This window comes from Danio rerio, chromosome 5 (genome assembly GCF_052040795.2).
Source record: "Danio rerio strain M-AB ecotype USA chromosome 5, GRCz13ab, whole genome shotgun sequence".
NCBI classification, from domain to species: Eukaryota; Metazoa; Chordata; class Actinopteri; order Cypriniformes; family Danionidae; genus Danio; species Danio rerio.
In genome coordinates this window covers 59,980,043-60,004,253 of record NC_141025.1, presented here as the reverse complement: position 1 = coordinate 60,004,253, position 24,211 = coordinate 59,980,043, and the positions used below count along the sequence as shown (strand labels likewise).

The 24,211-nt window shown below is 35.8% G+C and overlaps 1 protein-coding gene and 2 long non-coding RNA genes across 6 annotated transcripts in view; 2 read left to right on the top strand and 1 right to left on the bottom strand.

Moving 5' to 3' along the window:
• Window positions 1-24,211, bottom strand: part of taf6 (TAF6 RNA polymerase II, TATA box binding protein (TBP)-associated factor) — a 155,974-nt gene that overhangs the window by 40,418 nt on the left and 91,345 nt on the right. For all 4 annotated transcript variants that reach the window (XM_087251755.1, XM_087251754.1, XM_087251756.1 and 1 more), the window contains 1 exon segment: window positions 20,897-20,953. In XM_087251755.1, coding sequence (XP_087107881.1) covers window positions 20,897-20,953 — 57 coding nt within the window.
• LOC147844405 (uncharacterized) overlaps window positions 1-24,211 on the top strand; it is an 83,969-nt gene that overhangs the window by 47,171 nt on the left and 12,587 nt on the right. The window lies entirely within an intron of this gene.
• LOC147844406 (uncharacterized) lies at window positions 4,594-6,743 on the top strand. The gene is made up of 4 exons (XR_015491826.1): window positions 4,594-4,731; window positions 4,821-4,913; window positions 5,752-5,836; window positions 5,964-6,743. It is a non-coding gene; the product is annotated as an uncharacterized LOC147844406 (long non-coding RNA).

The window sequence follows — 24,211 nt, the reverse complement described above, 5'->3', positions numbered from 1 at the left end:
AGAACAAAACCGAAAACCACCCTGCTATACAGAGTCCAGACAGCCTATAACAAGCTGTCTGTATAAACACACACACTCATAAGCACCAAGCACACACACACAGACAAAGCTCTCTCTCTCATTCGCGCGTGCGCACACACACACAGCAACAAACAAGCTAAACACAGCATCTCGCTATTTTATTTACACACATACATACGCGTGCTCGCTCACGAGTTGGGAGCGATATTACTAGACGGCCCGCTCCCGTCCCAAATCAAACCCGTTACCGACCGCTCCCGCGCTTTATTCGGAAATTTATTCCCGCGCCGCAGAAATCTGGTCGGGTCCAGCGGGACAGCCTCGGGAATGCAGACCTCTATTTTGCAACTTTATTATCCAAGATGAGAAACGCATGGAAAAGCTGCCTTAAGACAATTAATGCAAAGTCGCGCACACACATAAGAGACACGAACGTGTTGGTGGAGTGTGTGTGTTTACAGCAGTTTGACTGATAAATATAAATTTGTAGCTAAATCATTTGTCCGCAAAGCAGCATTTTGCATTGTTTACATCGTTGCTACAGCATACTGTTAACGCTAGACACTGTCCATGTCATGGTCGATTTTAACAAATAAAAACACTTACTGGTTGTAACTCACAGCTTCTGCTTTGTGGAGATTTTAGTCGAATCCAGCACTGAACTAGGAGAGATTCTGGAGCTGTTTTGTCAAATCATGCTTGCTGTGTATTTTATAATTCTTTGGAACATAATTAATATTGAACTGTAAGCACTTCCGTCTTTGTGTTGTGTCCTTTGGAAGCCCAAATACAGAAACAGACGAAGCTCTGTGAAAACAGTACTTTTCTTACCTGTGTAACCTCTCTTATAACCTGTATGCCTGTTCCCTTTAGGCCGTTTTAAAGCATAAATAATATGAGGATGTGAAAAATCATGTTGATGTACTTTTAAACCCCCCATGTTTGGTACCGATGGGTTTCTGCTGACATTTAACAACACATGATGCATAGAGCAAGATCATAACTCGCATTGCTTTATTCTTTAATTCCCTGCATGAAATGCCTCTCCGCGTGCTTTGGGCGGACACTCAAATTTGCATACGAGCAGCCTCGAGACAAAGGAAGGGTTCGCGCTCAAACTTTGTCCTGAAATCATTGGTCAGAATGCTGAATGGGTTGTCACGTGACCCGCAGGTATAACCAGACTTCTCCCCAAACATCTGGGCAGAGAGCAGTCCGAACAAAAAACCCATCAAAGGGTGGCCCCCTGGGCCACACGGCTCTTCCAAGCCGCATGGATTTTTCCCGCCACGCTTTTCTTTATTTTACGGCAAAGTAAACTCAGTTTAAAGTTTGCGATCGTGTTCGTCTGAACTGCATTACAAACTCCACGCATCAAGAAGGACATCAAAAGGAGTTTTCACCACGACGGAAGAGAGACTCGCATAAAAAGAGAGTTCTCCAGACATGAAAGACCAGGTATTTTTAGTTATGCAATTAAGCTGTGCCCCTTTTATCAAAAAAGGTGTTTTTTTGCGGCGGCTCTGCTTGCGTTTGTTTGGTCAAATTAACAATAAATTGATCCAGAATATTAATGATTAATAATAATTCGTTATTGTTGATAATTAATATTCATAATCAGAGAGTCTGCTCGGTCGAGCGGGCAGGATCATATACAATCATATGTTTGTTTGACCAAATTGACTGAAGCTTAAGCTGGAATATTAATAATTAAGAATAAACCGTTATTGTTGATTATTAATATCCATTAAATGAGCTAATTTCTGTTACATCAGTTTCTTCCTCCATTTCTCAAGTGTAAGTACGTGCGATTAAAGTTGTTGCCTCGTTTACCCTAGCTTGCAAATGTATTTAGTTGTGATTTGTTACTTGTAACTGCATGTTCTGTATCAGGTTAACTCGCTATATTCTCATATCGCGTGCAAAGCCACTTTAAAAACGCGATGCGTGCTGCTTTGTTTACGTTCCCGTGGAGGAGTGTAATGTGTGTGTGTGTGTGTGTGTGTGTGCGTGCACGCGCGTTGTCGTCCGGAGGAGGGTTGTGTGTGTGTGCGCGATGTCGTCTGGAGGAGGGTTATGTCTGTGTGTGTTTGTGGACGCGTGCGCGAGGACAAGGGCAATATGTGTGTGTGTGTGTGTGTCTGTGAAAAGAGCTATATGTGACAAGCTAGGAGATCTCCTCGCCAGTTCTTGGGAGTTTCTGCTCAATAAAATAGTTAGTCGTCTGTATTTTCAAGTCCATTGTCTGTATTTACATTCATCCACTGGCAGCTAAACTCCACACCTTACACTATCGAGCGTGTATGCACTGTGACTACTTCTATTTTGTTGATTAGCTGCTGGGCATTTCTCTCTGTCTCTGGCTGAAAGCAGTCAGTGTCAACCAATCGCAGCAGACTGTCATTGGTCCAATCAGAAATGTTGCTTGGACCTCATAATTATAGGCTATATAGCATATTCATACACTTTCTGACAAATCTTGAAATATATGTTAAATGTTCATATGACAGGGTTCATACAGGCACAGCCTAATGAAAATCAGGGAATTTTAAGCACTTTTTCCAGCAGCTATTTTTTTTTTTCAAGACTGACATGCTATGTATTGAAGACCTGAAATGTATTCTCAGCAACCTATAAAATATTGCATAGGAATTGATACAAATAAATAACATGAAAAATAATAATTATTATTATTAATCATATATTAATAATATAATAAACCTGCACTAAATGCTTGTGAAATATTTTTTGTACTCAAGTAAAAATACTATTACACTGCTAAAATAACACAAATTTTAGTAAATAATACTAATATTAGGTAAAAGTACAAAGTACACTTTTAAAAAGTACTAGTTGGTTACTTTTGAAAAAAAAATAATCAGATTTTCATTATGAAATCACTTTTTTTAAGTGTAAACCTGATTGAATGGTTTAATTGCTTAAATCTCAAAGCTACATGTATAGGAATTTGCACCAACAAAGGAAGTATGGTCGATTTTTCCTTTCATGAATTAATCTTTTTTTCAATAGCACTGGTAAAACTACCACATAAACTTTAAGGCCATAGAGACACTTTTTGCTCATTTTTTAAACAATATTTTCAAGATTTGAAAGGTTTAATTAAAGTATATGGTAAAAATATTTGAATTTAGCCTTTTATTTACATATTTTACACTATTTTTTTTACAATATGGCAAATTTGTTTCTTAAATAGCTGTACATCACATGTAGATTTTATTTTACACTTGACTTTAATCTAAAATACAAAAAAAAAAAAAATACAAGTACACTGTCAGTAAAAAAATAAAACAAATGACTTCATTTTACTTGAGGTATTTGAAATATGACAACACTACATTTATCAAAGCAGTGTTTTAAGAGCCTTATTGTTAATTTTGATAAATAAACAATAAGTAACAACGAATTGTTTTGAGCTGTAATGCTTTAAGACAGATCAGAATACAGCTAAATGTATAAATCACACAAATACCTCATCCAGAAACATTTCCAGCATAATTATTTTGTTGTAAAGAAATAAGTTCCACCTTTGCTAAAAGTAAGTTTCACTTCACAATACAGCCAAATAAGAAGACCATTTGCATTGTCATCGATCATGCATCAATCTAATTCTAAATACTTGATAACTATGAATACTTTTGACTAAATTTAGTCAAGGAATAAAGATAAATAATGTCTACTTTAATAGTGGAGAGATCGCGATTGTATTCAATCTGAGCACACAGGCGATCCTGAGAGGATTTGCAGTTCATTTGAAAAAAAAGCCTATTTAAGAGCTCGCATATCTGTTTTAGCGATTTGCGTACATGAATGCGCTCTCTCGTGTTAAAATAAAGCACTCGCCACATTTGCAGAAATTAGTAATTGCGCAATACCTTCATTCCCGCGCCGCCATTCAGAATGTATTTAGAGGAGCGGCAGGTCAGAGGCGAGTCGACTGGCTGTCGGAGAGCGAAACGTGTATGTAGATCATCAAAAAGGCAGGAAATATGTCCGCAGTTTAATTACTCTGCTAGACATCTCTATAGTGAAAACATCCGAGAAGCATTATTCCAACAAAACTTTTGTTTTTAAGTTGTTTTCTCTGTCTCTGCAACACAGAAAGCCTTTGTGCCGCCCTTACGTTTCACGCGACTAGAAAAGGTCGACTGTGATTGGCTACTTTTCATGTCAGTCAAATCACTTTTCAGAATCAATTCTTAAACTTCGGAAACTGATTTTCAACAGCTTATGACACAATGCTCTAAAATAAACATTCTAAGCACAGCGTTGTGATCGTACGCTTCACAAAACAGACAATGCTGATCACATGGATGTTATATTACGCATCAAAGGATTAAAAGTGTTAATTGTTTCTTTCATTATTTGGCGATTCCTCCGCGTACCACTAGGAGGAAGCCCGCGAGAACCACTGTCTTAGATGACCTAATTAAACTTTTTTTTATTGTTTAATGGTTTATGTGTATATGTATTTTTACTGTTAGTTCTCAAAGTAACTTTTTTCATAAGTCTATTTTCTATTTCTCTTTCTTACAGATTGATGCCGAATTTTTGCACAACACAACCTTACCTTTACAGTTAAGATTTATGGCCTCTTTGGACAGACAGAGCTCTCAGATTCTCCAGGTTATTAGGAGCAAAGGTGGAGTCCTCCGTGAAAAAGCGAAGGACACTATTTAAGTTATGGATCAGGTATTGGTTGCATACAAACAAAATTGCTTGTAGCAATTAATTAATAGTGTTTTGGTTTAATGAAAACAATACATCTTGAACATTTTTAGAGCCTGGACATAGACATCAGAAGACAGTGCCTGCTGAAGTGCCTGATCATGTACCTTTGTGAAGATGCAAGCTGTCTGATCGAAGAATACCAGGTAATGTTGACAATGCAAACTCCTAAAATTTTTTCCAACCATATTTGACTTGGTTATTTTTCACTTTCAAATCAATATTTTACCACTTTGCTCAAGCCTTAAGGGTGAGTAAAACATGGGGAATTCTGATTTGGTGAAGAAATTACTTTAAAGTGGTTCAAGTTATTGTGTTATCATTTACACATCAGCCTGTGTGACTTCTTTCACAGAACACAAAATAATATATTTTGAAGAATGTTGTTAAGAGCCCCTATTCACTTGCATTGGTTTTGTGTGAATACAATAATAGTGAACAGGGGCCGTTATCAACATTGTTCAAAATTCTGCAGAGGACAGTATTTCATTCAGATTTGAAATGTCAAAAGGGTGGTAAATGATGGCTAAATTTTGAATGTGAACTACTGCCTTAAAAGCATTTTTTTCCTTTTTAACTGCATTTTGAACAAATTTGAGTAGATTAATGAATGCCTCTGATTGGAAATTGTGGTACTGCACTCAACAAAGTTGTCTACAATGGTCATCACATTAGAAGTGTTAGTTTGTACAAATGTTAAAAGCATTTTTGAAGCTAAAGAGGGTGTAAAAGTACATCTTCACCCAAAAATTTAAATGTTGTCTTGTAAAAAAAATACACATTTATTTACACAAATGAGGATATTTTAATTAAAGCAAGCTACAGACATTTGGCCTCTACATTAACCACCATAATGGCTAACTACAAAATGGCTTACTCAATTTTGGAAGAATTTTCAGATGAAGGGTTTTTTCTTTATACAAAATGTTTTTTTTTTCCCCCAAACTCCCTTATTAACTCTTTTTTTTTCTTGTATGTTTTTAGGCTGACCAGAGGGAGGAAGCAATGGGTGAATTTGAAAAGACCACTATGACACTTTTTGTGACCCGTGAAAGTGATGAAAGTGAAAGTGAGTGCACTGGACATTTCGATTGTCATTGACTGTGTGGAAGTACTAAATGAGTTGCCTTCTGTTGCATGTCCCTGCGCCATGATGTTTGGACTCATTTATGCACTGAACTTAAAATATCCCGAAGGACTCAAATATATTTTTTTGAGACCTTTCAAAAAATAATCATGGACTTGGAGAGTAGACAGATGAGCCGAAGGGTGCCGAACCTGCAGGAGTAAGCAGATGTGCTGAAGAGTGCAGAACCTCTCTTTAAAGCTACTGGAGATAACTTGTATCCTTTGACTCAACTACAGTGTTCTGATTGCGATATATTTTAGATGTTGGACTTCTTCATTTCTTCATCCTCATTATAAAGCATTAAATAGTTTACCAAAACATGAAAGTTCATACATTGTTTACTCATCTTTAAGCTATTCTAAGTATTTAACTTTAATTAAATTAGGTTCAGAGAAATTTAATGACAATTATGAGAGAAGTTTAATTTTTCGGTAAACTATTTCATTAAGGTGAAGACTTCTCTTTCAACAGTTGGCTAATTTGTTACAGAGTTATTAAAAAGTATTTAATTTTACACTGCACATTTTAAGCCATTTTTTGGGCCAAACTTGTTTTAACCTCAGAAGAATTCTTAAGGTTTTGTGTAGTCAGTTTTGATTGACTGTTCATGAAAAGGTGTCCAATGATTACTGATTCCTATGGTGAACTTACATTGTATCCAGGGTCTTTGTATATGGATACTAAAAACTGTTGTACAGTATAATTTTATAAAAATGCTATGCACATTGTAGAAATGTTTTATGACATAAATTGTCATGTTTGTTATGTTTACATTGTTAGATAGTGTGTATTTGTACTGTACACATTGTAAAAAATGTGGTATTGACAAAATAAATTGTCAATAGTTTGATGCTTGGAGTCATTCATCTTAAACGATAAAATTACACATTTTAAAAGCAAATCAATTTCTTTATATTACATTAATATTTTAAATTGTATTTGATTGGATATTTGATTTGATGTAAAGTAAAATAATTAAGTTAATACAAAGTAAAACAATTAAGAGTAAATAAAGTAAATTTGAGATTTCAAAAAACTTAAAAACTTTATTTGGTTCAAAGAGATTTTTTGCTTTGGCTAAGTAATAGAGAATTAATTCTTTTAAAGTAAAAAAATTAAGTTGATTTAAAGTAAAGTAATTAGGTGCAACAAGTTGACGCAATTTTTTTACTTTGATCCAATGAAACACTTTTTACAGTGCAGCTTAATTTGTGTATCTTTAAATGAATAGGAATAAATAATGTAATTTTTTCCTGTTTAGAATTTAACTGAGCCTTTATTTGTCATTTATAAAGGATTTATAAAGCATAAATAGTCCTCACTTTAGATTAGGTCACAAAACTGGATGAAGTTGAGTTAATAAAGCATTTATTAACATACATAGTAACAATTAATGTATGCCTGAAAAATAAGACATATAAACGTTGATTTCAATAGTTTATTAATCCTTTACTAACTCATTCTGAATAATCCTAAAAACCTCGAAAAGGAGAACAGCAGATTTACCCTGTGTCGCATAGTTTTTTACGAGCCAGTCTGAAGCCTGAGTGGTTTCACTTTCTTCCTTGCGCTCGCCGCGCGTCTCTATCTGAAATAACTAACTTCTTGAGCTGATAATAATAACATGCGCTTGATTATTGACAAGCTTTGGAAACCTGATCCTGTGAGAAGCTGACAAACGCGAGAGTGACACATTCAGAAAGAAAAGGACAAACGCGGGAGTAGAGCACAGAAAAAAGGCGAAGCCAAGGAGCACGTTATTTCTTCAGGAAACGTGAACAAACTGCCTTGTTTTAATCTTTATCATCACCTTTTGGACTAATTTGAACTGGGAATGATGGAGTGACTCTCTAACAGAGGTTACATGTGCTGCTGAAGATTACAGACACAGATGAGAGGTTTTCACTGACTGTAGGCTATACTTTGTGTTGTTTTAAACCTTATTAAGGACGAAATGTCTGCTTTGTGTAGTTCTTCTGTAGTTGGTAACATATCGGAGACTGTAAGGGTCTGTATGTGTTCATATATGTTCATTTATTTATTTATTTATTTAATATAATTACAGACGTTACAGTAGGCTATTTCGCATCTTCATTGATCTGCAGTTATAATCAACTCATGTTCATGGAAAAGTTAGTAATAAACATTTATACACAAGTATTTACGTGTGTAAAGCATCTGTTTTGTGAGAAGTGCTTTTCATATGATATGTGAACGACCTGTGCAGCTTTACTGTAGACGATTTCTCGAGCGAAAATGATGTCGACTGAAACTTTGTCATACACCACGCTCACCAAAAGGGTACCCTTGGTAGTGGAAACGCAAGCCCGATAAAGATGACCCGTACTGACCCGAACCGTACCGTACTGTACCAGTCAGTGGAAACGAGCCATAACTGTCATGCTAATGCCTGCTTACATATTAATCATTAAAGTCACCAAACTGGTTTGCAAGAAGATACAAGAGTGACCAGAAGGTTCTTCAGAGGCTTCACAAGAATGCTTCAATAGACTGGGATATGTTTAAACAGGCTGCCACTCACAACAATAGCTCTGACCTTCAGGTGTATGCTGAGACTGTTACAGCCTGTTACATGCACTGAGGATGTAACATTCACCAAAACCATTACAGTCCATGCCAATCAGAAGCCATGGCTGACAGGAGAGGTCTTCAGCCTCTTGAGGCGAGCCTATAGACAGCTAGAGCCAACCTTTCCCGTGGTATCAGAGAGGCTAAGAGACAGTACTCCAGAGGAATAGCCCATCACTTTAATGACAGCAGAGACACACGGAGACTTGGAAAGAAATACAGACCATGACAGACTACAAACCTCAACCACAGACTTCTGACAGCACCATCTCCCTGCTAAACGAGCTAAACACATTCTTCGCTTGTTTTTAGGGACAAAGCAGCCCCACTGTACAGAAGATGCCACCTCTACCTGGTGACCAGGTTATGTATCTGTCTCCGGACAGTGTCAGGAGGTCCCTCATAAGGATCAACACACACAAAGCTCCGGGCCCTGACAACATCCCAGGTCGTGTACTGAGACACTGTGCATTAGAAGTCACTAATGTCTTCACAGACATTTTGAACATCTCTCCAATCAAGGCAGTCGTCCCCACCTATTTTAAAGCCACCACCATCAGTTTGGTCCCAAAAAAGTAATCTCCTTTCTACTTTAATGACTACCGTCTGATTGCACCGACTCTAATCATCATAAAGTGCTTTGAAAGGCTTGTCATGCAGCACATTAAGGCCCCATTTACACTAGTGCGTTTTAGTTTTAAAACGGTGTTTTAGAATGAAAACGATCCGCGTCCACACTCGCGTTTTACCCAGCGTTTCTGAACTGCTCTCCGTCCACACCAAAACGCTGAAAACGCACATTATGTGACCACACAGACACTCTCTGGCAAGCGCTGCAGCTCATCTACCCAGATGAGAGCTCTGCTTGTCGGACTTCTCATCAAGCATCTACCGCTGGATCTAATATCTCACTATATTTATTAAACAGGATATTTCATTCATCTTGTTGTCTTTATCTAACAACATATTCCCTGACTTTGGTCATTAGAATCTTACTTTTTCTCAGGTAACGTGTTTTGGCTGAGCGCAAAGATAAGTTAATGATTGATGAAACCACGTAGCCTATTATGTACAGATGTTACTACTTCAATGTGTTCCTTGTGCCGCCATTCATGCCGCGGCGACGGCGGTACTTGATGCGCCAGCAGCATTTGACCGCTGGGTGGCACTTTAACCACAGATATTCAGCTTTGCCTTTTCACAATGCTAAACAGACTGTTCTGTAGGCGTAGCTTACTGTATGTGATGTGATGTGTTCAATTAAAATATAATTTTAATTTAGTTTTTTTGGTAATAGACATGCTCTTACACTATACTATGCTGTAGAAAAGATACATGGTGAGAAGTCAAAAAGCAAATATAAGAATTAAGTTATTAGCCTTCAGTGCCCGATTAAAATGCGTTGGGGTGAAAATAATGTTTTGATTTCTTTGACTATCATGGCAATGTTATAATCTCAAATCTTAAACGTGCGCATATGAAAAACAGCAAAATAATATAGATTATCCTGCCGGTAGAGCACATCACCTCACAGTTGTGAACTTGCGATCACCTCAACTTACATTTAATTTTTTTTTACCTGGTTTATTGTAAACTTATTAAGTGCAAAGAGGATTCGTTTTGGAAAATAGAATTGAAGAAATGAAAGACAACTAAAATGAAAGCACAAACATTCAGTACAAATAATTAAATAAATAAATAAATAAATAAAGCAGTCTTTTAGTCTAAATATAGAGAGATGTAGTGTTGGCTATTTTGATAGAACTAAGACTAGACATGTTCATTTATATTTTTAATTTACGTTTTTATTTACATTTTCGTTGTTGATTATATTTACGATCTCATTTTATGTTTCAATTATAGTACATAATAATAAACGAATAATGAAAATAAATGAATAATGAAAATATTACATAAATTAAGTCTGGCAGGTTTATTTTTAATAATTTAGTTTCAGTTCCGTTTTTTTGTTTCAAAACATCAATGTTCTGCTTTAAAGTATAACTGTTGTTTTGTTTTGTTTTTTTACTTAATGGCTCAGTATGTTTTGTATTTTAATTTCATATTCAGTCACCTTGCATATGCGTGTGAAATATAATGTCGCATAACCGCGGAAAAAGAAGAAAAGGCTGTCAGTTAAAGCTAATTAATCAAAATTGGCTATATTAAAATACAGCATTTATGTTAATACAGGCAGAGTGTGAACAAACGGCTAAGATATGTGCTTGCCTTTTAATGCATTTAAAAATATTTGCGGCCTTTTTATAGGCTACAGGCAACTGGTGTATAATAATGTTTTTTTTTTTTTTTGTATGGTAAAGGACAATGCACATTATGTTATTGATGTAAACTTAGGCTAAAACTTACCATTGATAAACGTGACCTACCTCAAGCAGATCACTTAAAGTGTAATAAAAATAATGTTGCCGCAGGACATAAATGAAGTCCCGCAAGTTTATTTTTAATAATTTAGTTTCAGAACTATTAATTTTTTTCTCAAAACGTCAATAGCACCTTCAATAATTTAAACATTAAAGATGGACCGCAAGATGTGTTGAGTGGCTATGTGGTGAAGAAAAATAGCAAAGCTAAGTGTGATTATTGTAATAAACTAATAAGTTATAAAGCAGAGTCCCGACCAACAGGACTAAGCATATGCGGTTGGCTCATTCTTCACGAATATAGAATTAAAATTATGGCGCGTTAGGTTCATTGTGCATCCCGCAGGTGCAACCAACAAGGGTTGTGCATTTGAGTTTAACTTTTTGAGCGTTATAAGCAACTCGTTGTTAGTTTTTATTTAAATATATTGAGCCGAAACTAAGCAGCGCATTCTCTCCGCCTCCTCGTTTATAACCAGCTGGACACGCCACTGAAGCAGGAGAGACACTCTGTCGTTCATAATCTTAGCTGATGTGTCGGAGTCGAAAGAATATATCAAAGAGGAATGTTCTTTTGACAGTCCCGATATGTTCAATCTTTTTTTCCCTGTCATTTCTCTTCAGCAAATTATATTTTTAAAGCTGCTTGATTCTTTTAAAACCGAAAGCAGAGCCCGTCAATTGGTGTTTTTTCATAAGATACTCCTTTATGAATGTTTTATTTTATAAGTAGTCTTTAATGTGCTTTTTAATAATTTTATTTTATTCAAAGCAGCACCTAAAAGCGAATGTATCCTCAAAACGTGGCATGAGAGCGATGCATGTCATGTGTCGCATATTGCCTTTTTTCTGATCTTTTTGCATAAAGGTTTTAATCAAAAGACAGGTAATTTAATTACTTTCGATGTGCTAAAATATTTGTTAAATAAATGTTATTTCAAAAAAGCATATGCAATGTGCTCTGACAGGTAAAATCCAATTCTTTCTCTCTTTCAAGTTCAAAGCAAATTTGAATGCCAAAGGATTTTAGATATGCATATACAAGACTATGTAGTATATTCACATCAACAAATTAATAAAATAAGTAGCAATTGACAGACAAGTTGATAAAAACAGAAATTATCTCTAATTATCAGAATTGCAAGATTAAAACAGCTGAATATAGGCCTAAATAATCTAGAAAGCAACTACTGCGCGCTGATATTTATTCTTCTTTTTTTCCGAACAACGAACAATTTCAACCGCGGGGAGATACCGACAGCTTGATTTGCAGTATTTTCTAACATGTTAGAAGCGGGCAGCGGGCATCAGCTAGCCGTAAAGACGGGCCGGCACAAAAAAAAAAACATGGCTGCCGGTGGAGAAGCGGCTGTGCCCTCAGCAGCTGATTAAGACGGAGCTGCATATCCTGAGTGCACTAAATACTCCGAGATCCGGGAGAAATTCTACCCGATAATCCAACACATACAAAACAACTTTGAGTCCCTGTTGAACAGAACCCATCTTACTGGGGGAGTGTGTGTGCTGCTGTGTGTTCACCCAACAATACCCGCTCCTGTCTCCAACACACAAATACTGGAACTCTTTATGTGGACTTACTTTTGATAATAGGCTACTATTATTACCTTTATCCTGTTTAATGTTATCAAAAATCTATTTTTATTGTTATTATTATATTTTTATTTTTTTATTCTATTTTTATTTTTATTAATCATTTTTTATTATATGTTATTTTCATATTTGTTTGCACTACTGCCCTTTTTGCACTGTCTTGTTTGTGAGACGCGCACTGCTTTGGCAAAACGAATGTACAGTTACTTGTCATGCCAATAAAGCACCTCAAAAGTGAAAATAGCCTAGGCAACAAATAACAAATAGTAGTGTAATAATAACAAAAAATGCCCTTTTCATTTTCATACAATAGGCCTATGTGTGGGTTTTGACAATATGTGTTTAATTAAGCTATAAAGATCAGAGGAAATGCATAGTGAAATATGAAATAAATGTCTCTTTTGCTGAAAATTTAATTAATCTATATATTTATTATTTTAAAAGTCAACTCATTTTTGCCCAGAGAAAGAGGCGCGCGGCATAGCGGACATGGGGTGCTTTTCCAAAAAAAGACGTACAGTAACTGGCGGCTGAACTATGCACAGTTTGGGGAAAAAAAAAGATATAGTGATGCATGTCCCCCAAAACCCCTAGTTTCTGTGTCGCAGATCCATCATTTGAATCAGGTTAGTTATAAGTAAAACGCACATAATGATAAAGCACATCATCACGAGGGCAATTAAATAGACAACCTAAACATTTTTTTAATTGTTTATTTATGTAATGTGAGTTTTTATAACTTTGTTCTTTAAATTATTTATAACTTAGGCTATTCTATCGAGATGACACCATAAAAGGCCTTCAATGCACTGAAATAGGTTATAGGGATACAATGAAAAGCCGATTTCACTATTGACCCTGTTTTTATTCATTGACGGCTTCCCAACACCGCATTTCTGTTGCGCGAAAAAAAGCTGCTGCAAATAAGCAAATTTATGACAAAACAATTTTAATAGTTTCATAGTAGTAGCTGGTGTGCTTCATCTGCGTGACTCTGATTTGACATTCTTCCGCTAAACTTGCACTGTGTTGATGTGTAAATGGGCTATGTGTTGATGTGTAAATGGGCTATGATCTTTGCTATTGAGTTCTCTTTGCAACTTTCAATTTCGAGGTGGGGGAAGTGGGAAGAGGCAATTCAAATGTACCATCTCTAAAAAAAAAAAGGCCGCTTACGCGGCATTTGTGTTTATTATTACCTTATTTTTATTTTATTATTATTAATTTATTCATTCATTCTTCATTCATTTTTTTTTCGGTTTAGTCCCTTTATTAGTCTGTGATCGCCACAGCGGAATGAACCGTCAACTTATCCAGCATATGTTTTACGCAGTGGATGGCAGGAGGGCCAGCTGGGGCTTCGGGACGGAGTGAAAGGAATTTGCCCCGAGTCTGGGAAAGATGGCTTGCCGTAATTACACTAGTTTTCCTATCGCACACATGCGCCAAACAAATAAACAAATAAATAAAAAAGGAAAAGAAAACATCTAGACTTATAGGCTGAGGTCTTTTTGCTTATAATCGCCCTTATGTTTCCGTTTTAAATGTAAGGCTGTTGCATAGAATAATACAATTTTAATTTATAAGTGATTTTGCTGCGTCCCCCTTGATGTTTCAATAACGCATAATAATCTACACACCATATTAAAGACACAGCAGACATAAAGGTTGTGTGTGAGAGACCGAGCAAAAGAGCGCTCTCTTCACAGCTCTGTTGATGCTGCTAGCGGCTTCTTTCTTTTTGTTATTTATTTTGCAGATAATACACCATATGAATACAACAGAAAGACATAACACTTTACAAATTACCTTTTGTAGACTCAAAACAAGTGTCATATCTTGATAAGCCTAAGCCACATTGAAATATAATTTAAAGAATTACATTATCGGATATAATAAAATCGCATTAAATAAACAAACCAATATAAAACAAAAAAAAGCAAGCTATAACAGTTTAGGTAGGCCTATACATAAATAAAACCGTTAAAGCCAAATCAAACTTTTATTTTACAAGATATTTTCTTTTAAAAGATTTTAGATATTTTCTAAAAACAATAAACACCAGAGAAGGTTTAGAATATTATTTATAAAGTATTTGGATATGATGATAATAATCAAATCGTGCAAACAGAGCATTTTTGGGAACACGTTTCAGGTCTCTCCAGTGCATTTGGGCTGAATGTTTGACTGTGTCTAAATGAGGATGTTATAAAATACATTTTCTACCTAGTTATTAACGGATGCACGATGCCAACAGTCGGGGGACGTTCTGGGGGCTGGGTTTGCGTTACGCGCTGCGAGCTATAGGCCGACAGTGGAAATGCGACATGACTTCGGTCTCGATGCCCATTAACACCTGAAAGACAAGCTTTTGGTTATGAGATGGGGGAAGGGGTATGTCTCCACCCTCAAGTGTTTTCCACAAACATGGTTACACAAAATCCAAAACTCCCGAGGACGGATGGTGTAACCGTAGCAAAACCTATGCGTTTTAAAACCAAACCGCAAATGGGGCCTTATGAAAATGAATGTTTCTATGCACAGCAACTTCTGGACTGAACTATACTTGTTATTTAAAATATCTCTATTACGCTCTAGCATTCGCCAAAACGAATTTGTACATAAAAACACCGAACATAGCCTAGCTGAATAGGGTGTTGCCTGCTGAGCCATGACAGCAGCAGGCAATTCCGCACAACCATAAAGCCTTCACCCGACAGTTATTTTCTAATATTCACAACGCGAGCCACAACAATAGACATGCCATGCCAATCATCCTTACAGACAACTTCGCTTTAAACTGTATTAAGGTCCCATTTACACTGCACAGCAGTTTTATATAAAACGTTAATGATACATATAACAGGCTACATTTTGATGGTGAAATAACCTTTTAAACGATGGCTTTTTATTTCAGTATTCAAACATTAAATAACGAATGCATCAAGTGAAATAACGAATATGCAAAAACACATGTATATAAATATAAACGACTATTATAATTAGCAAAATGCTGCTCTATTTATCTTTGTATTTTTATAATTTTATTATTGTTATTTTTAATATTTTGAATTAATTAAAGGTATAGACAAATACTGCTTGACATTTTAGAAAATGTTTTGCGTATACCCAGTACAGAGAACAAACAAACAAAAGCACATGGCTTGTTAATCAATTTAATCAAGCTCTAGCCATGAATAAAATAATAGACTATTTTATTATTTTAATATTTTAGACGACGGGTTAGTAATTATATTATAAATGGTTATGTTCAGATCAATGAAATAATAACTTTAATAATTCTGCTTTGCATTTTTCTATGCATTACTAACATCACTAAACCATACATTTGTTTTATAAGTTAACCAAATATTTGCAGAGATTCAGCAGTTTTTTTTTTCTGACGCGTCAAATTCAAATACAAAACATACTGAGCCATTAAGTAAAAAAACAAAACAAAACAACAGTTATAGCTACTTTAAAGGAGAACATTGACGTTTTGAAAAAAAAAAACTGAACTGAAACTAAATTATTAAAAAAACAAACCTGCTAGACTTAATCTATGTCCTGCGGCAAAAATATTTTTATTATAATCTGCTTAAAATAGGTCAAATTATTATTATTTTTTTTTTGCTTTTGATGAAGCTGCATTCAACTTAAGCTCAATGTCGGCAATGTCTTTAAATAAATAATATATCTAGGCCTATTTTCATTATTCATTAATTTTCATTATTCATTAATTTTCATTATTCATTAATTTTCATTATTCGTTTATTATTATCTACAATTGTTGAGACATAAAATGAGATAGTAAACTATAATCAACAACGAAAATGTAAGTAAAAACAGAAATAAAAACAGAAATGAAAATGTCTTGTCTTAGTCCTGTCAAAATAGCAAACACTGAACATCTCTCTATATTTAGGTTAAAAGACTGCTTTATTTATTTATTTATTTATTTATTTAAGACTACTTATTTGTACTGAATGTTTATGCTTTCATTTTAGTTGCAAAAAGATCAGAAATTGATCTCGCACGCGCAGGGAAAAAAGGCAATTATGCCACACATGACTTGCATCGCTCTCATGCCAAGTTTTGAGGATAAATTCGCATTTAGATGCTGCTTGAAATAAAATAAAACTATCAAAAAGCACATTAAAGACTTTAATAAAAAAATTAAAACATTCATAAAGGAGTATCTTATGGAAAAACACCATGGACTCTGCTTTCGGTTTTAAAAGAATCAAGCAGCTTTAAAAAATATCTAATTTGCTGAAGAGAAATGACACGAAAAAAATAAAAATAAAAAGATTAAACATATCGGGACTGTTAAAAGAAAATTCCTCTTTGATATATTCTTTCGACTCCGATACATCAGCTAAGATTATGAATGACGGAGTGTCTCTCCTGCTTCAGCAGCGTGTCCCGCTGGTTAAACGATGAGGCGGAGAGAATGCGCTGCTTAGTGAACCTAACGCGCCATTATTTTAATTCTATATTCGTGAAGAATGAGCCAACCGCATATGCTTAGTCCTGTTGGTCGGGACTCTGCTTTATAACTTAGTTTATTACAATAATCACACTTAGCTTTGCCATCGTTCTTCACATGTTGACACTCGGCACATCTTGCGCTCCATCTTTAAACAAATGTTTACATTATTGAGGTGCTCTCCGGCGGCGAAGTTTCTAGCAGAGTAGCGAGTGAAAAAATGTGCTTGCAGAAATTGGAATCAAAATTTAAATTATATATAACAAGCATCGTATTCTTTCTAATCCTCGCCCAGTTTTAATACAAGTTGTTTTTATATTTGTGGCTGTGAAGTTTATTAAGAATATATATATATATATAGCCTACTTTATTTTTTTATACTTTAAGTGATCTGCTTGAGGTAGGTCACATTTATCAATGATAAGTTTGAGCCTAAGTTTACATCAATAACATAATGTGTATTGTCCTTTACCATACAAAAAAAAAACAAGAAAAAAAAACATTATTATACATAGTTGCCTTTAGCCTATAAAAAGGCAGCAAATGCATTAAAAGGCAAGCGCATATCTTAGCATTGAGTTTGTTCACACTCTGCCTGTATTAACATAAATGCTGTATTTTAATATAGCTTATTTTGATGAATTAGCTCTAACCTTTGACAGCTTTTTCTTCTTTTTCCGCGGTTATGCGGCATTATATTTCACACACATTTGCAAGGTGACTGAATATGAAGTTAAAATACAAAACATACTGAGCCATAAGTAAAAAAAAAAACAAAAAAACAAAACAACAGTTATAGCTACTTTAAAGGAGAACATTGACGTTTTGAAAAAAAAAAAAACTGAACAGAACTGAAACTAAATTATTAAAAATAAACCTGCAAGACTTAATTTATGTCCTGCGGCAAAAATAATTTTATTATACTTTTAGTGATCTGCTTAAGGTAGGTCAATTTATTTTTCTCAGTGTTTCACGTACTGTACGGCAATGTCTTTAAATAAATAATTTATTTAGGCCTATTTTCATTATTCATTTATTTTCATTATTCGTTTATTATTCGTTTATGTACAATTGTTGAGACATAAATGAGATAGTAAAATATAATCAACAACGAAAATGGAAATAAAAACAGAAATAAAACATAAATGAAAATGTCTTGTCTTAGTCCTATCAAAATAGCAAACACTGAACATCTTTCTATATTTAGGCTGCTTTATTTATTTATTTATTTATTTATTTATTTATTTATTTAAGACTACTTATTTGTACTAAATGTTTATGCTTTCATTTTAGTTGTCTTTTACTTCTTCAATTCTATTTTCCAAAACGAATCCTCTTTGCACTTAAAAAGTTTACAACTTAAAACTTTTGCACTTAAAAGCGTGTTAACAAATTTTAAATGATTAATGAAGGAATTATAATGCTTTGACTTATTGTTTAATATCATTTACAAGCACAGTAGCTGTATGGGCTATTTCTGTCCGTTCGCATCCCGTCCCTTTGCGCCCCCTGGCGGCTCATTCACAAACTGCGGTCATACACTAAAAACAGAGCGGCACCTATTTCAAACGGCGGCGGTACCAGCCGCGGCGTTAATAGCCACTTTGAACTCTCACCTACTGTATATTGACTGATCGCTTGCCTTTATTTCCTATAATGTAAAAACTTATTGTATGTTATACTTTTATAATGGCCATTATCGATTATTAAAACTGATATTCAGCAAAGGAGAGGGTGTGTTTCGTATTTTCACTGAAATTGAAAGGAGGCAGTTGTTATCGGCTCCGTTTTGTTATAAATATCCACACAGTGAAGATGACGCTCATGCAGCACGGCGCCTCAACGTTTCTGCTGTCTGTTTAGTTGTTAATGTTAAAATAAAAATAGGCAGTTGCTTAAATCATGTATACAATTTATTGTTGAGAAAGTGAAACAACGTAGCCAGGGTGATGTGAATGAAGTTATAAAGTACACTGTTCCCTTTAAAGATTTACCCGTGTCCTCGGTATAGTCTGTTTTCCATATCTAACTGAGAAGAAGAGACTGCAGCCTTGATCAAACATGCAAAGTCTGAACTTACACGAAGAAAAAGCAGGACTGAACTGTGTGTGTTAGGCTACTTAATATTCAGGAAAAGCCCCAATCAGAGAGGCGAATGTCAGCAGCCCCGCCTCCGTTTTCAGATGTCTCCGTTTTCCATCATCCACACTGAGACGGAGCAGCAGCGTTTCAGAATGAAAACGGCCTCTCCAGCGTTTTCGAAACGCTCCGTTTTTCGGCGCTCGAGAACTCCGGCGTAGTGTGGACGGTTGGCGTAACCGTAGCAAAACTTATGCGTTTTCAAACTAAAACGCATTAGTGTAAACGGGGCCTAAGTCTGTCCTCCCCCCTCCCTGGAACCCTGTTCAATTTGCTTATCGGTCCAACCGCTCGACTGATGATGCCATCTCCACTGCACTTTACTCAGCACTCACACATCTCGACAAAACTATATTCGAATGCTATTCATAGATTTCAGTTCAGCATTCAAAACTATCATCCTCAACAGCTCAGTCAAAAACTGGTCCAGCTGGGGCTCAACACCTGTCTGTTTAACTGGCTGCTGGATTTGCTCACTGGAAGACCACAAGCAGTACGGGCCAGCAGCAACACATCCAGCACCATCACTCTAAACATAGGGGCCCCTCAGAGATGTGTGCTGAGCCCCCACTTTGCGGACTCACGACTGTGCACCATCATACAACTCTAATCTGTTTACCAAGTTTGCGGATGACACTACTGTGGTGGGTCTCATCAACAAAAGCGATGGGAGAAACTACAGAAGTGAGGTAAGCCGTCTGGCTGAGTGGTGCAGAGACAAAAATCTCTTTTTGAATGTGGAGAAAACAAAGGAGATTGTTGTTGACTTCAGAAAAGTGCACACTGTGCATGCTCCTCTGAACATCAACGGTGCATCTGTAGAGAGTTTGAGCAGCACCAAGTTCCTCGGTGTACACATCACTGAGGATCTCTCCTGGACTAAAAACACCACTGCACTGGCCAAAAAAAAAAATGTAAAAATTCAAAGCAGCGTCTCTACTTCCTCCGCAAACTTAAAAGAGCAAGAGCACCAGCCCCAATCAAGCCACCTTCTACAGAGGCACTATTGAGAGAGTTCTGACCGGCTGCATCACTGTGTGGTTTGGAACATGCAATGCAACCTGCAGAAAAACTCTTCAGCGCATAGTGAGAAAAGCTGAGAAGATCATTGGAGTCCCTCTCCCCTCCCTCAAGGACATTTGGAGCAACCCGTCTCACCCGAAAAGCCCTCTGCATAACAGCAGATCCCACCCACCCAATGCACAGCTTCTTTAGTCAGCTGCCATGAGGGAGGAGACTGAGAAGTCTCAAGGCCAGGACCAACAGACTGAAGGACTGACTGACTGACTGAGTGACTGCCTGACTGACACAGACACAAACACAGACAAACACACACACATTAATCTGCACTGGTCACTTTATGTAACACTGGTCTACCAGTTAGACACACCATACTACCTCTCCCTATATGACACTGTCACGTTATTTATCATAATTATCATGTTTACAAGCCTTTTTGCACTATACTGATCTTTATCGGCACAACTCTGGTTTGCACTTATTTGCTATATGCCCTTAATGTCATTGTATTATGTAATTTTTATTCATAATACATGTATATTTTTAGACAACATTTTATGTATATTTTTAGACCACATTTTATGTACAATTGTATATATTATAAATTTTCTTTTTCTTAAAACACTATTTTTTATATTACCATTATATGTTAGGCACCTAGGGTTTGAAAGTAACGTAATTTCGATTCTCTATATGCCCTGTACATGTGGCTGAATTGACAATAAAGCTGGTATTGACTTTGACTTTAAAAAGGCTGGAAATCTCACTTACCAGAAGGTGGGTTCTCTGGAATTGCAGGCTGGACACCATCTATACTTAGCCAGTGAGCTGTAAGAGACATAAATGATTTTATTCTATTTTTATGGGGGGAACATAATGTCTTGTCATTGACAGACAACAGATGGCATGCAAATAGTGCACCTCAAATACAGGTTATCTGCAGTTTTTTTAACAGGAAATTTTATATCTTTAAGACCTTTTTAAGTCCTCTAAAATGAAAATTTAAGATTTTACCTAAACAAAAATAAAACAGGAAAATGTTCAGTGTGTCAACACAGAATGATGTGGTGAAGCATTAGCATTTGTGCATGGCACAACTCACCATAGCCACACTCAAGACTGGTCAAAGGGAAGCAAAAACTTTTATGCAGAGTGCTGATTGACCTTAGAACCCTGACAACAGGGTACCGGTCTCGTCAGTTGACCAACGTCTAAAGTGCAAGTCTAAGTCTTCGTTGCTGGGTTCATGGACTCATCGAACATTATGATAAAAGCATCCTTGTTTGCTTGTGAAATTAGTTTCTTCTTTAGGTATGGGGCAACACCAAATCATGCTAAATATGCTGTTTTGTCTCTTCCACATGTGAACGTACTCGCACACTCTGAGTCAGGGAACATTGCTTGAAAAAGTAGGTGGACGTCCTCATTTGAGGTTTACGAGTGGTGGCGGTTTACAGTTTGAAATACCCACAGTATTTCGGCCTTAAATGTAACTATATTCGCAAAGCTGCTGAAGGCATTGCTTGAAGTGGACGGCCTTGTGGAAGGCTGAGGTCGAAGTGCTCGATGAGAACATACTTATGGGCAAACTACTTGCCTGCGACTTTACATACTTTATGTGCTTCTCTGCTTTTATGTGTGAATCGAGAGCTTTGCGGCCCATTGTCCCCAGTTTTATCATTTTTTTCAGATAAAGCACACCTCCCTTTATGATTACTGGCTGTTTTCTTTAGCCACCCCCGATACTTTTCGTCCTACAACCAATTGTCATCAAACAAACACTTGCCCATGCTTGCGATTTTGCAAAATGCCGTGGTGGCGAAGTATCAACGCAACGCATTCATCAATCACTTACTCGTATGTCACCTATGGAATGATGCAGGTTGCACCCATGAAGTGCTACACCCAAATGTTGCGCTGGTCAAAAAGCGGTTGAAAAAAAAAAAAAAAAAAGACGAGTATGGCGGCAAATCAATGCCAATATTAATCGAGCGCAACGGTGATGTTTGAGCGCGAGGAGAAGTGAACCGTGAGCAGATTACAGGAAAACTTGTAATATAGATCAGTGGAAAATATATATATCTATATATTATATATATTTTTCAATCTCATTTTTAGTTAATGATTAAATAACCTGCATATAAAGACTTCAATCAAAAATGATTAGCCCAATCAAACATAAAAAATACAGTGACAGACATTCAGATGGGTGTTTATCACCACCTATTGAGCAACAATTTAATTTCTACAATCTTCGTTTGGCTTTACTCACTGCATGTATCCATTACATTATTCCACTTCAGAGGCATACAAATACCACTTTCTATATACAACATGCCCAGATCTTAAAGGTCACATACTGTATGCAGTTGAAGTCAGAATTATTAGCCCACTTTTTTCTTGTTTTATTTCGGCTAGAATAAAAGCAGTTTTTAATTTTTTAACAGCCATTTTAAGGTCCATATTATTAGCCTCTTTAAGCTATTTATTTTTTTTCCAAAGTCTACAGAACAAACTATCGTTATACAATAACTTGACTAATTACCCTAACCTGCCTAGTTAACCTAGTGAAGCCTTTAAATGTCACTTTAAGCTGTATAGAAGTGTCTTGAAGAATACCTAGTCAAATATTATTTACTGTCATCATGGCAAAGATAAAATAAATCAGTTATTGGAAATGAGTTATTAAAACTATAATGCTTAGAAATGTGTTGAAAAAAATCTCTCCGTTAAGTAAAAATTAGGATAAAATAAACAGGGAGCTAATAATTCAGGCTGGCTAATAATTCTGACTTTAACTGTAAAGTGGAATAACAAACTAATGGCAATATATTTACTATAAACCTTTGTACTTTATGCACTGCATGCATGTATAGCCTATTTTGTATACTATTGTCCATCCAATTTATTTTGACTTGTTCTTCATAAAAAATGAGTCAAGGACAATGAGTCTATGAAAAATAAAAAAGATTTTTATAAATTTTAACACATTTGGCTTGAGTTCAGTTTAAATGTAAGTGCTAAACTTTATCAAATGGTTCAAAAACACACATTTAAAGTCTGAATTATTCGTCCTGAATTATTAGCCCATGTATATTTTTCCCCAATTTCTGTTTAATGGAGAGATCTTTTGCCGCATGATATAACTTACTCTTTCTCTCCCAAGTAATAAAGTTTGTTAAAAGAATATATCTCATTATTTTGATAAGTCATTATATGACTTGGTCATGATGGTAAGAATAGGCATATGAGATTAATTATTACAAGAAATATCTCATTATTGAAAGTAAGTCGTCACCTATTATTAAACATCACCGCTGCGCATGATTTATATTGGCATTGATTTGCCGCCATAAGACAAGTCAGACATGAAATTTAAGATCCCACATGAAATTTAAGACCTCCTTATGGAAAATTAAAGAATTCATTTAGAAGACATTTTCAGATTTTATTCAGAAGACATTTTCAGACCTTAAAAATCGAAAATTTTATTTAAGACATTTCAAGACTTTTTAAGGACCCGTGGGGACCCTGAAATAAAGTACACTGTTAAAATTCACACTGCTGAAATGGCAATCGAACAATTGTTATTTCAAAGAAAATGCAAAGACACTTTTACTGTAGTTGAGCAGCTTAAAATGTTCAGTTTTACAGCACAAAATGGCCCGCATGGATTTTTGTCTAAAAACTAGAAACAAAAGGTCATTGACAAACTTTGATGTTGGCTTGAAAAAGCCAACGTGACTGCGCTGGGACTCAAAGGCAGTTGGCAGGAAGCATAGAGGTTACTAAGTGGTTGCTGGGTGGTTGCTAAAGTGTTGCTAAGACATTGCTAGGTGGTTGCTAGGGTGTTTTAAGTGGTTCCAAGGGTCCACTGGGTTGTTAACTGGCAGGCCTCATTTACATGTTTAATCAAATCCTAATACTTAGCAAGCATTTTAAGCATGTTATAACATTTAGCTAATCACTACTAGCAGTATCATACAATAAGTCCCATTGGCTAGCAAACGAGCCAACACCCAGCTACTTACAATGTTCCGATACAGAGATATCACTGTTGATAAATGGTTACAGGGTTATTCTTTA